Source organism: Meleagris gallopavo, chromosome 1 (assembly GCF_905368555.1).
Source record: "Meleagris gallopavo chromosome 1, MGAL_WU_HG_1.1, whole genome shotgun sequence".
Lineage (NCBI taxonomy): Eukaryota > Metazoa > Chordata > Aves > Galliformes > Phasianidae > Meleagris > Meleagris gallopavo.
Genome location: NC_139404.1, coordinates 93,756,239 through 93,769,093, shown reverse-complemented (window position 1 = coordinate 93,769,093; position 12,855 = coordinate 93,756,239). Strand labels below are relative to the sequence as shown.

The 12,855-nt window shown below is 33.2% G+C and overlaps 1 protein-coding gene across 3 annotated transcripts in view; it reads right to left on the bottom strand.

Annotated features, from left to right (window-relative positions):
* Positions 1–12,855, bottom strand: part of GBE1 (1,4-alpha-glucan branching enzyme 1) — a 152,091-nt gene that overhangs the window by 6,282 nt on the left and 132,954 nt on the right. For 2 of the 3 annotated variants that reach the window (XM_085240893.1, XM_085240912.1), the window contains exons 15-16: positions 7,267–7,386; positions 5,479–5,541 (exon numbers count right to left, since the gene is read on the bottom strand). In XM_085240893.1, coding sequence (XP_085097019.1) covers positions 5,479–5,541; positions 7,267–7,386 — 183 coding nt within the window. The remainder of the gene's footprint in view (positions 1–5,478; positions 5,542–7,266; positions 7,387–12,855) is intronic. The other variant, XM_085240902.1, reaches the window with a different exon arrangement.

Genomic DNA, 12,855 nt, shown 5'->3' with positions numbered 1-12,855 from the left:
TTTCTTGCTTTCACTACAACCTTTCTTCAGTTTCCAAAAATTTCCCCTGGACACTGATTTTTCACAGATGATTTCAGCCTTGCAGCCACACCAGTGAAATCTTTCCAAATCTCTGGATATATCCCATTTATCCAGCTTCTTTAAGATGTTCCTAACCTATTGCTCTGCTGCTGCTACATTCTTTTTGATAGTGTACTGGTACACAAAAGAGTTGGAAAGCAGGCTTTGCCCTCAGAGGCTGAGGTTTAAAAACAAACAAACAAAAAAGCGTTTAACTCCTCATTTTCTCAAGGATCTTGCATTTTTTCTTGATCTCTTCTGATTTTGTACGCTTTCTGAGCTCTTGTAGAACTCCTTCCTTGCCATCATTTATATCTCTAACTAGTTTTTAACTCAAACTAGGTTTTGACCTCTCTGATTTTGCTCTTAGTAGTCTACACTTGCTTTAATATTCCTTCATTACCTGCCTTATTTCCTTATTTTTGTATGTAATTAAGTTTGCCAAGTAGCTCCTCATTTTTTATTGCTGTGTTCAGCATATGTGTTCTTGTCATTTATGATTTTACATAGAACAGTTACTGAGTTTTTGACTTCCAATTAACAATTATGAAAATAAAAGTTACTTAAGAAATGATAACTGAACATCCTTAAGGGATGTTCTAAAAAAAAAAAAACTTCAAAACAGACATTTTAATGTAAAGTGTTACTACATTACACTAGCTTACATCCTTAACCTTTATTTAGCTACAGAAATAATGATAAAAGAAGATTTAAAAACAACTGTTTTTCCCATTTTAGCTCAGTACAAATATCTTAGCAGCTACATCCACGGTTTCTCTCACACATGCTTACTATACTATTCTTCATGATGCTGGTCACAGCAGTTAAAAACTTGATCTCCTTTTCCCAGGCTTTCTTACCCTAAGTGCATCTCTTAAAAGCCAGGAGATGTGGACACTGAGAAATGACTTCTGGAAGTCTTTCTTAAGATGTTCACCTCCTTGTGCCCCAATTGCGGACTTCAAAATGTCTGTCTAGCTCAGATCACATAACAGTACATAAAAGCATCTTGATTCAAAGCACAACAGGAAATCCACACATTTATCATTAAAAGAAATCATAGAGAAATGCCATTTTTCTTGTTTTTCTATACACCAATGAGGAAAGGTACAGAAGCATTTTCTAGTCTTGCTTTTCTTTTCATATACTGTTGCTGAATTATTTCAATTTCAATTTTCAATTAACAGCTTCAGTTTGGTTTACATCCTTATATCTTATATCCTGCCTTTCTGATCACAGATTTTATCTCATTCATGTCCTCTTCATCATTTCACAAGGCTTACTTGATGAACATGGATATAAGTGAAAACTCAAAGTATAGAATATTAAGGAAAATACATTCATAGATAATCAAATTCTTGACTATCTTTCAACCGTATCATCCCCCGAATGTTGTTTCAAGCATTCTCTGCTCATCCTACAGGACCTTCTAAGTTCTCCCTCCCCTTCAAGACTACTTTGTCATTCACACTGGAAGGGGACTCAAGAGGCAGGGCCAGCTATGAGGTCAAATCAGGCTAGTCAAGGCTTTGGATATCTCAATGAACTGAACCTTTGTTTTTTATACCAATTGCTCTCTTATGACCTTGTACCCTCTGTGCTGTCACAGTAACTCTGCTATTTTAGGAGGCCATCAAAAAACACATCAGGAGATTCATAAGGCCTTCACTAATGGAGGGAGTGGAATATGCAGAAAGGAGAACATCAGATCCTCTGGAGACAGTTAGGGTGACTCAGCTGTGAAAAAAAGTTTTCGACAAAGTTAATTTTCAGATGTTTAGTCATCAAGTTATTGAAAGTCTTTTTACTCCCAATGGAGTATTCAGTGGGAATAAAGTGGAATAGTTGTGGTTGACTTCACAGGAATTGCTAACAAAGATGATGATTGAGGACAGAGATGTTTGTAAGTCAAATACACACAAAGTGTTTTTTATTACCTCCTCTTTGACATTTTCATACCACTTATCAATTTAAAATGTAAGGCAGTCGCAATGTTTTCAATTAGGCAAATTTCACAGAGATCAGAGTTTCTGGCACTAATACAGTATAGCCAATATAATACACACACGAAAACATTTCTTACAAGCAACTTGTTTTCCACCTGCATACATGGTGTTCTTTCAAGACCATATTCTGTTTATGTCGGCTATAGCAGAAACGGGGAAAAGAAACTGGTCTTGCAACCATTTGACAGGAGTATATAAAATGCTTTCTAGTATTCAAATTTTTTTTTTTCCTGGATAATTTCAAGGAACAAGAGACCAGAAGAGTTAAGAATACAGCAAAAAAAAAAAAAAAATACAGGAAGTATTTGTGAATAGCAGCAGTTCTAAGTATGAAGCTCACCTTAGATATTTTAGGAGGGTGGCAATGTATAGCAATCTCTAAATATATATTTAAAACAAATAAACAAACAAACAAAAAAACCTCAAACACATAAGCAAGAAATTCTACAAACTACATTTCTACTTTCAGATTCATCAGAGTAGATTCTGTACCAGGTGCAGGCAGAACTGAAATTGGCTGGAACCATAATGAACTACTTTTCATCCCACTTTGAGGGTTGGGAAACATCAAGTCCTAAAAATCATTTCAAGGTCATTTTGCAGCAGATGGGGAGAATTACTGGAACTCAGAGCTAGATCAGGCACTGCAGAAAAATATTTGATAGTGCACATTGCAGCTGGTGGATGCAGAAGGCAATATCACAGGAGTCTCTGCCAACATTTTCCCAAACTTTTAATTAAAATGAGGGCCTTGGACAATCTCATGTCTCTGTATCACTACTAATTGTCAGATGCTGACGCTATTCTGAGAATATAATTAACCATCAATGAATAAGGTACATGGTAGCTTTTCCTTTCTGACTGTAACATGTTATAAAGAATTTTATATTTCAGATTTTATTTTGCTAGATATTGCATATGAAAAAGAAGGTATGCTTAAAATAATGTGAAGCACTGCCTTCCAATCTGTTTTTCAATTTACAACTGTAAAGCATGAATATGCAGAAAATCATTTCTCTGTCTTGCTTCATTTACGCAAAAGATCTCCAGGCTCTATCTCAAAATTTCCATTATCTTTTGCACTCTTCCTTAAGAAAGGCTACTTCAAAAAGACAACTAAATCCTGACAAACTTAAACATGCAGTCCAAAAAAATAAGACAAAATGAAAGTGGATAACAGATTAACTTTGGAATCATTATACTTATTTCTAAGTTTTTGTTTGTTGAAGAATTGAAATGATCAATGAATACGAACAAACTAATTTATCAATTTATTGTTGATTTATCTTAATCACGAAGAGGCAAGATCTTGCTGCTACCTGATCTTCCTAGTTAGAACAGTCAATTTTCTAATAACAAATATTCTTTCATATATTCTGTATATCTGTGCATGTTAAGGGAGAAAATAGTTAAAGATTACATCATTCTTTTAAAATTCAATACATAAATCCTTATCATGAAAGTTTTTCAAATTACTATTTTCAAAGCTAAGGTCACTAAAAGCTTTTAGATCATTTCAGTCTATGTGCATATTTTTAATTTGTCAATAGACTCATGGAGACATGAAGTTGCACTTTGACACTGAATATTATATATTAAGTTCAAGGTTAAAAAGCCCAACCCAGCTATAAGGATATTCTTAGAATAAACTACACAATTTCTAGTTGATATAATGAAAGGGAGAAGGAGTATTTCAGCTTCCACTTATAGTTTAGCTAATTGAATTGATGAGAACTACAGGAAAAGTGAATCTATAAAAACTGAAATATGTTAAACAATTACACTTCCCATTACACTGCATACTGTTTTGCCAATGACATAACATATTCTGCAACTTTACATTTAGACTACTTATTACTCAGTTCTGTTGGTGCAACAAGTATAAAACCCAGTGCATCCATACAAATCCTTACTTCTTTCTTACTTACTACTTTTATTAAAAAAAATACTTAAGTTACTACAACACACTTTGATATCTAATTACATTTTCAATAAAAATCAATCAAGTCAGATGCCTGATAAAACATTTGTAATGATGAATGTTATTAGAAACAGATTTTTTTCTTCCCCCACCTTCTACTTGCCCCAAATCTAAGTTTCATATTCAGCTACAATAATCAGGTAAGGCACAAATGTAAAGGGGCAGTAGGATCTTACAGGAGTTGAAACATGTCTGCAGCAGTTAATTTGAAATGTGAAGACAATATAAAACTAGAAGGTTACGCAAGCATTGAAAAAGCACACGTCTTTCATAGAACATAGAATGGCTTGGGTTGGAAGGGACCTCAAAGACCACCTAGCGCCATGGGCCAGGTTGCAACCCACAAAATCAGGCTGCCCAGGGCTCCATCCAATCTGACCTAAAACACCTCCAGAAATGAGGCATCCACAACAAACATAGCTCAAAAAAGACTATTAAATCTTTTTTTCCATGGCAGCAATACAAACAAAAATATGATGGTTTAAAAGTCCTTTTGTACAATGACAAATACAAAACAGCTTGTTTTAAGAAGGCTTGATCACATGAAAAGTTATGTACATTTCATGTATTTGTTAACAACCCGCAGCAGTGCAAGCAGCGAAACAGAAAAATGAGATTATTTACAAAGAATACTTTTGATATATTTTCCAATGGTATTTTTAAGGCATGCATGATGATCTTGAAATCTGGCCTTATACAGAACTTGAATTACCATATATTCATCAGCAAAATTTCACAGTGCTGAGTAGTGCTTACAAAGTTTACTCTTCACCCAGTTTTCTTCAATCCAGGTATTTCACATTTCTTTTCTTCTCATTCTGCAATGTCACTTTGAATATTTCTTTTATTAGGTGATGTTTCTAGAATGAATTATGTCATGTCTAATCTCCTATAATGTGTTTGTGCACTATTTAAGCTTGACTTGAGCAGCAGAATTATTGCATGTAATTTCATTTTGTCCTGTGGGTATGTTTTACTGACAATGTTTATCTAGCACACTTTAAGGGAAGTGTATCTTTCACTATAAAAAATGTGTTTGTGGTGAAGGGAGAACTAAAATTTTTGAAATAGACACTTATGTCACATGCACTATGTACATACAATAGGATAAAGTACAAGAAAAAAACATTTTCTGAGTTCACTGGGGTGGTGCCATCAAAAAGAAAAATTGAGAGGAAGACATCTACTTAGACTTCTTAACATTAAACCAGGACTAAAACAATTCCCAAGGATGACGGATTATCTAAGAACTGAGATCTAAATTTCTATTTATGATAAAACATTTGTTTCTTTTGTAAAATACCAACCAGTGGTATTCACTGTAACTTTTGTTCTTTCTTACTTGGTGTTATATCATGCTGGATTTGGTCTGATTTTCCACAATTTTTCCCCCAATTACTTTTGCTTTGTGTCTTCTTACTACCATTTTACCTTTATGAAGTGCTTGTGGCATCTTCTGGAGTGTTGGCTGAAGCTGGTCTGTGAATTGGACTGCTGAAGGACATAAAGGAAAGTTGTCATGACCCACTCTGATGGGTTTCTATCTGACTCAGAAGTGCCATTGCCATGCCACAGCTTATGCTGCAAAAATGCATTTGCTGCTTTGCTTGTCACATGCTTTATCTTCCACATGCTCCTACTTAAGATGCACCTTCAAGTTCTGTTGTATTTTTTCTGTCTTGAATGATTTGCACTTGTCATCTAAAAGCCCTAATGTGAAATGTACACTCTAAATTACAGTTAATTGGCTTGCAAAAGTTAAGTTAGTGGCAGCTAATTAAAATGCTCTCTAATCACTAAAGCATCATACTTGAATTTGACACAGGAAGCAAGAATTCTGGGAGCATTAATTTGATGTGTAACCTGCAGGACTGGACTTTTAGATCCTCAGTTTCTTAGTGTGCTTATGATAACAGATACTTACCTAAGGGTATCTAAGGGCACTGTCACATACAAACACTTTAAAAAAATAGCATGTTCCCAAGATCCTCTAGGCCAAGCAGAATAAAAGCACAATGTAACAAAACTATTTTAAAACATGCCAACAAAAGAATTGTCAAAACTCTGAGTGTAACAAAAGAGGGTAAAAGAAAGCATGAGAGGCAGAGATTAAAACGCACAATAATTCTCAGGAATTGGGATCTCACAAGAAATGTGACACCAGAAGATCATTTATCCATTCTGGATAACATGGAAGAAGACTGTCACACACATACCAGTATAGATACTCCATATCTGTAGTCTGTTACGTTACAAAAATAATACAATTTTAGTGTTTCTGTATAGAGATATACCTGTGTATAGAGATACATTTTCACACACATAGATGGTTTAGATATAAAAATGTGGCCAGCAACATAAGCATTCTCAGAACTTTTCCAGTGAAGCCTGACCAGTTCACGGCCTTTTCGAATCTTAGTATCTGTTGAACTAGTGAAAATACATAACAAGTGTGTAATATATATATACACACACACATTTATATATATATAGTATATGCATACATGTATATGTATACATATAGAAAGAATGGGAAATGGTAGATTTATAAATTAATTGTAGTAAGGGATTATGATTTCAAGAGTAATGACAATGGGCACTTATTTTGGTTTTGATTAGTCACCACCTCAGCTAACAGAAATTGTATATACAACTATACAAGCAAAGTGATTAGAAGTTGATCTGAAGTGATTTGAGGGAAACTCTTTGTTCACTGTTCAGAACAATTAGGACTAAACATTCTTGATGCAAATAGAAGATGGTCTGTTCTATGTTTTTCTGTAAACTGAGGAGGATAAAGCCAGTTAGCTTTGTCAAGTTAGGCAAATGATTTTAAGAAAGCAATGAAAAATTAGTTTCTACAGCTTTATTCACTAAGAAAGCATGAAGATGGAGTTTTTCAGACATGAAAATAAACTAAATGCTTATATTAAAAAAGGCAATTCAAAAGTACATTAGAAGGTTTTCATGCATATCGTGTGGCAAGACTGTGCAAGATGACATGCAAATGAAAAAGTAATGTCCAAGGAAAATCAGATAATATTATTAGCCATGATAAAATTGTAATATCACCTCTGATGTATTCATACACAGGCTAATTTCAGAATGTTAAAAAGCAAACAAACCCACCACAGAAATACTCCTAGAATAGTCTCCATTTGTCTGACGACTTTTAAAATCATTCAATTATTCAGATTAAAAATAGAACATCTTTCTTACCATAACTGAATTAGGTCGATAATTGTGAGGATATTCGTCAGAGAAGTACTCTGTATTGTGGTCCAACCTTTGATGCCCTCCATATTCTGAAGCATCGGAATCCATAATGATTTTATACTTAAAAAGACTGTTAAGGTATTATGTCAAAATTATGTTAAATGGGAAATAAATCAAAGTGGAAATTCTGAAACAACTGCTACAACATATTTAATTCTAACATACTCAATATATAGGAAATTTAAATGTATATACATAAGTATATATACATGTGAGTGAGAAAATACACAGAACCTATAAAAACTGTATAACATTTTCTCTTGAAAATTTCTTCTTAGCACAGTGACTCTAGTAAATAAAGTAGCTTTCCAACTTTTCTGAAATTTTCAGTAACTGATAAATTTTACAGTATTACAGTAGATATACATAGCAATTTGTGCAAAGATATAGACTAAGGATACACCAGTAAACAAAGTAAGTGACTTTGATGTGAATTGCATTTATAAGAAATAATACAATTATGAACAATCACCAAAATAAAAATTAGTGTTTAACTGCCAAAGAGTGATCAAGTGTTGAAGAAAAAAGTATATATATTTATAGGAATAAAACCTTATAATGCCTTTCGAAGTTCATAGAAGAACAAAAGAAAAGTTATATTTAATAGAAGGCAAGCATTATTCTGTCTGCAGTTACTAAAATGGGGGCGTTACTTCACATTTTAGCAATGAGTTGAAATACTTGTATGGATACACATAAGAACTTAAAAAAAAAAAAAAAGCGGAATCCAAAAACTAGTGATAAAATAATTTTGAAAGAAGAAAATAAAAAAAAATAAGGGAGGAAATAAAGAGGTAATTGTAAAGTATAGTTCTTATTTGGGACAAGAACAAATGGAGTACTTTATTATTTTCTGACATCACTTCAGCTGTAGAAGTTTATTACACAAGCTATTTAGAACCCTTGAATTTCAGTAGGTTTGAATTTCATGTTCTGGTATAAATAGAAAATCTTTACCTCTTGAATTCACAGCAAAAAGCCTCAGTCTATACCCCTTATCTCCCTCTCACATAAAACAAACAAACAAATTAAAAAACAAAACAAAAACCAAACACATACAGAGAAATAAATGAATGTTCTATAATCACAAACTGCCTTCTTAATTTAAAATCACACAAGAATCTTATTCTGATAAAGTGCATATTTATTAGGATTAGGGAAGAATGAAGCAACAAGTTATGCACTCAGGGGTTCTTGAACTGCTCTTGGACTTCTGTATTTACTCGCCCTTTTAAAAATAGGACTGATTAAAATCTAGGGATTTTGAATTGTTTTTATTCAAGTCTTCTTACATTTCTCTGTTTCTAACAGGCACTGATGAACTTTGAAAATTTCCCAACTGTCACAGTCCTACCAATTTAAATCCCCAACAACAAGAAGGACTGCCCATTTGAAGCCTGACATAACACAAAAAAATGTCTAAACTAAAAGTAAATGCAAATTTAATCTGTGATAGTTCAGAAGACCAGCAGAGTGCACAGGTTTTGGGACAGAAGGTAGGAAAGAAGAAATACAGGTACAGATCAGGGAAGAAAAACAAAGCTGTCAATTAGCTACTGACTAATATGAAGTAATGTCTTCCCCAGAAGTATTTGCAGCAAAAGAAACCAATGTCCTAACTGCCATGCTATGCTAACTTTTGATTTTTAGAGGGTAGGTATTTAAGAGAGAAACACTACATCATCTAGCAATATTCATGTTTGTTGCTTTTCTTGTTTGTCTCTTAAGAAAATGTTAGAAAAACTATAGTTCATTGTCAGCTTTAATTCTCAGTGCCTTGTATGCTCACTATATACTCTCTCTCCTTTATTTTATAAACATGCCCAAATCATCAACCATTTCTTGCCATGCACAACATATCTACAAACTACAGCTCTGACTTTGCAATATCCTTCCAAAGCCAGTATCAACAAGGGCTGCTACTGTGCCATTGTATATTTTATGAACATGGCAGGGGAACATCTCCCTCAAGCATTTCACTCATTGCTACTATGATCTACATTATACATTAAATTTAATAATTTATCAACGTTGCTGAGAGGCCTGACATCTCTAATTATTCCTTTAAAACTACTTACAGCAAATGCAATTGTTATGGCTATATTAATTTGAAACAAATTATCCAATGTCCTTAATCTACACTATCAAAGTATGTCTAGCAGTTCTCTCTAGCAATCACCACCTCTCCACACCTCGCAACACAGCTTATTTGGCAGAACTACTGTTAATCAGATCCTGAAAAATGGGGACAGAAGCATTCTAAGATCTTCATAAATTAGAAGGAAGAAGACTTAGTTTGGTAAACAAGTCCATTTCCCTTCCAACCTGAACCTCATAAAGAAGTTGCATTCACATTTCAGAATTTTGAAAATTAATTAATTAATTAAAGAGCATTTAAGTTTTAGAATGCTACCTTCATAGACACATTAAACAATAGTTCTGCAATTTAATTAAGCACATAAAAGCATTTTATTTTGCAGTGAAGTCTCTTGTTTCAGTGACAGAATGCTGGAAATACTACTCTGATTCAAAAAAAGCCCAATTTCTGTTCAATTTGATTCTCTAACTGTAAATTTCCTAACTACTACAGTGAAGTAGAGCAGTAAAAGCAATGAACTCTTGTACAGATCGAGCTGGAAATGAAAAGTCTGTCATTATATACCACATTAATTACTGAATTACCATGTTTTTATGATATTTGGAAATACATACTTTAACACAGATTTTTAATTTAATCTTTTGCATGCTTAATGACACATAAAGCACCACCAAGTAAAGGCACACTATAAAAAGAAATAATTTGTATTTTGTCCCTCAGCCTTTTGTATTGAAAAAAGAATACCAGTGTTAATTGTGGGGATGATGGCTCTGCAAAATTAGGAACTTTGCAGAAGAGTAGAAAGGAATTTCTAGTGACCAGCTAGAAAATGATGTAAGATTTACTGAGTGTTTATAAAGAAACTGTTTTCTTCTCTGTATAGTCTATTTCAATTCACATAATTTTATTTGAATGTGTTTGATCTGTGATAGATGTTTAAGTACAGTTGAGTCCTCTGTATTATACTTAGCAGTCTTATTAGAGAGATTACTTACATGACAGGTTACTTGACCTATCAAGTTAGAAAGTCTGAACATGACAGATTAAGACTGAAAATGTAGTCATCCTGACTGTTTTGCCTCCACCTTTCATAATGTGTTTTAAAATTAGGATCAGGCACTGTCATAGTTTTGATTTTATTATACAATTAAATGTCTAAGCACCCATACTTCTGTTTCTGCGGTGTTTTCCAGACAAGTAACTAGAGCTTGAGTGTGTACATAAAGATTTACTTTCTTTTCTGCTCAGATGTAAATCAGCTCCCACCTTCTTGCTGTCCTTCTCAAAATATAAACAAAATATCTTAACAAGATTTCATTTTTATCCCTTGCTACAATTTTCTAGCTAAAAATAAAAGGATATGGTTCTGGCAATACAAAGCTGAAGTACAGATAAAAAAGGATCAAAAACTGATGAAACATTTACTTCATGGTCATATATAGGAACTTTCAGAAAATGGATTTAGGCTAGAAAGAAAGAAGGTTATGTACAACAGACATAGGAATAATTTGAAGAAACCTTTGATCCTATAAACAGTATTGGGATCAACTGAGTCAGTTATAGAGGCAACAACTGCATGTCTGAATACTTAATTAATCTGGAAATTATAACCTTATTGCAAGATTAAATTTACTCATTCTCATTACATCCATGTGGATTAGCAGATTTACTCAAAAGGAATAGCTAAAGTACATTCTCCTATTTGGGATGTCCAAAAAAAAAATTGTGGTGCTTTCTTTTTCTTGTTTCTATAAAACAAACAACTTTCCCAAAAAGACACTTTCAACATTTCTGAAAGGAAATCCTTTACAGAAATAGCTGTGTATATGCTCCTATAGTTGTATATCATATACAAAAGACCACTCTTCTCAAGAACCCTGTATCTTATTGAACAGTTTCATATACTAAATATATTAGCAAAGGCTGTACAAAAGCAAGATATATTTAACTATAGAATTTGGCAAAACACAATGGAGTGCAGGAAAAAAAACAAAACAAACACCTTTCCCTGCTCCCTCAAATTCGTTGTCATGAAGAAAAAGATACTCAAGCACTGCTAAAACTGCCCTCCACATGTGATTCTGTACTGTGCATGACAAGAAAAAGAAACCTTTTATGCACGGAATAGTGAAGAGGGAAAATAAATTTTCTTATGGAAAAGTTAGATTCTGGATCAGTCTTGACTTGGTGTTCTAACCCAGAAACAGATGTTAAAGGATGGTTTTCTTTTTTCAAAGAAGTTATATCACAGTAGATTAGAAGAAAAAAGGTTTTCCTCAATTATTAATGGTGCAATGCAACACCAAAGTACAGAAAAATTCCATCTTTACTAAATAGAAGTTACATTGGCACTGTTTAATAAAGACTTATAAAAGTTGTTTCCAAACCTCAGAAAAAATAAACCAAACTTAAAATGAACTAGTAAGTTTTTAAATTAACAGATCTTCGTAGATATGAAATCAGCATTTTTACAGATGTTACCACGTGCAAGAACATTAAGAAGTAGTGGTGGGAAGGAGAACACAAAAATAAATGCTGAGTCTTCCAGAGACTGCCATTTTTTATATTAAAGAAATGCTAGCAATATTGGACACTGTAGTACTCTCTACTCTTAGGCAGCAATAAATTGACACAGTTTCCATACACATTTATCTAACACTCGTCTGAAAAGACAGAGACTTTGGGTCTTATTCAAGTTGGATGTACTGAAGTTTTTTATGAAGGTATGTTTAGCAACTTAAAAATCATCCTTACGTGTAGCAGATGAAAATCAAGGCTGACTCTGTCTGATGCAAAGCTCTTAACTGCTTTTTAGTACAATTAGTTTATTAGCTACATACATAGTGATTGCATAAGATAAAAACATCCAAATAAAAATCTTTAATAAGTTGGAAATATTACAACCAATCTAACCTTCAGACTATAGTAAAATATTTTTGCCCATCTGAAATAAGAATCAAAACTCAGCTCCAGGCATTGTACCAGCATTTCTCTTTTGTCTTGTTTTAGCAACTAGCATACAAGTGGCCTGCATCTAAACTAAATTCAATATTGTAAGAAGTGGATGCTTAGAGGTCAGACTGAATACACTAACAAAGAAGTACAACGATTCATATCAGCATTTAAAAGCTGAATATACATGTCTTTCCAACTTTGCTCATTAAAAAAGAAGTCACTCTAAGCCAAAAGCACAGAAATAAATAAGAGGCAACTCTTGTAAGTGTGGATTAGAAAACTGTCATGAATGCACCAAAATTTCCTTTTACTATTTATTTAAACACAAAAATAGCTTATCCTGGATTTTCAATATTTCTCTATTCAAAATTGAAAACTATAAGAGGCAAAATATGAAGTTCACAGATTTCACATTTCATTTGAAGCCTTCACAGATACCAATCACTACCAGAAGTTCCTTAAATGCACCATTATCTGAA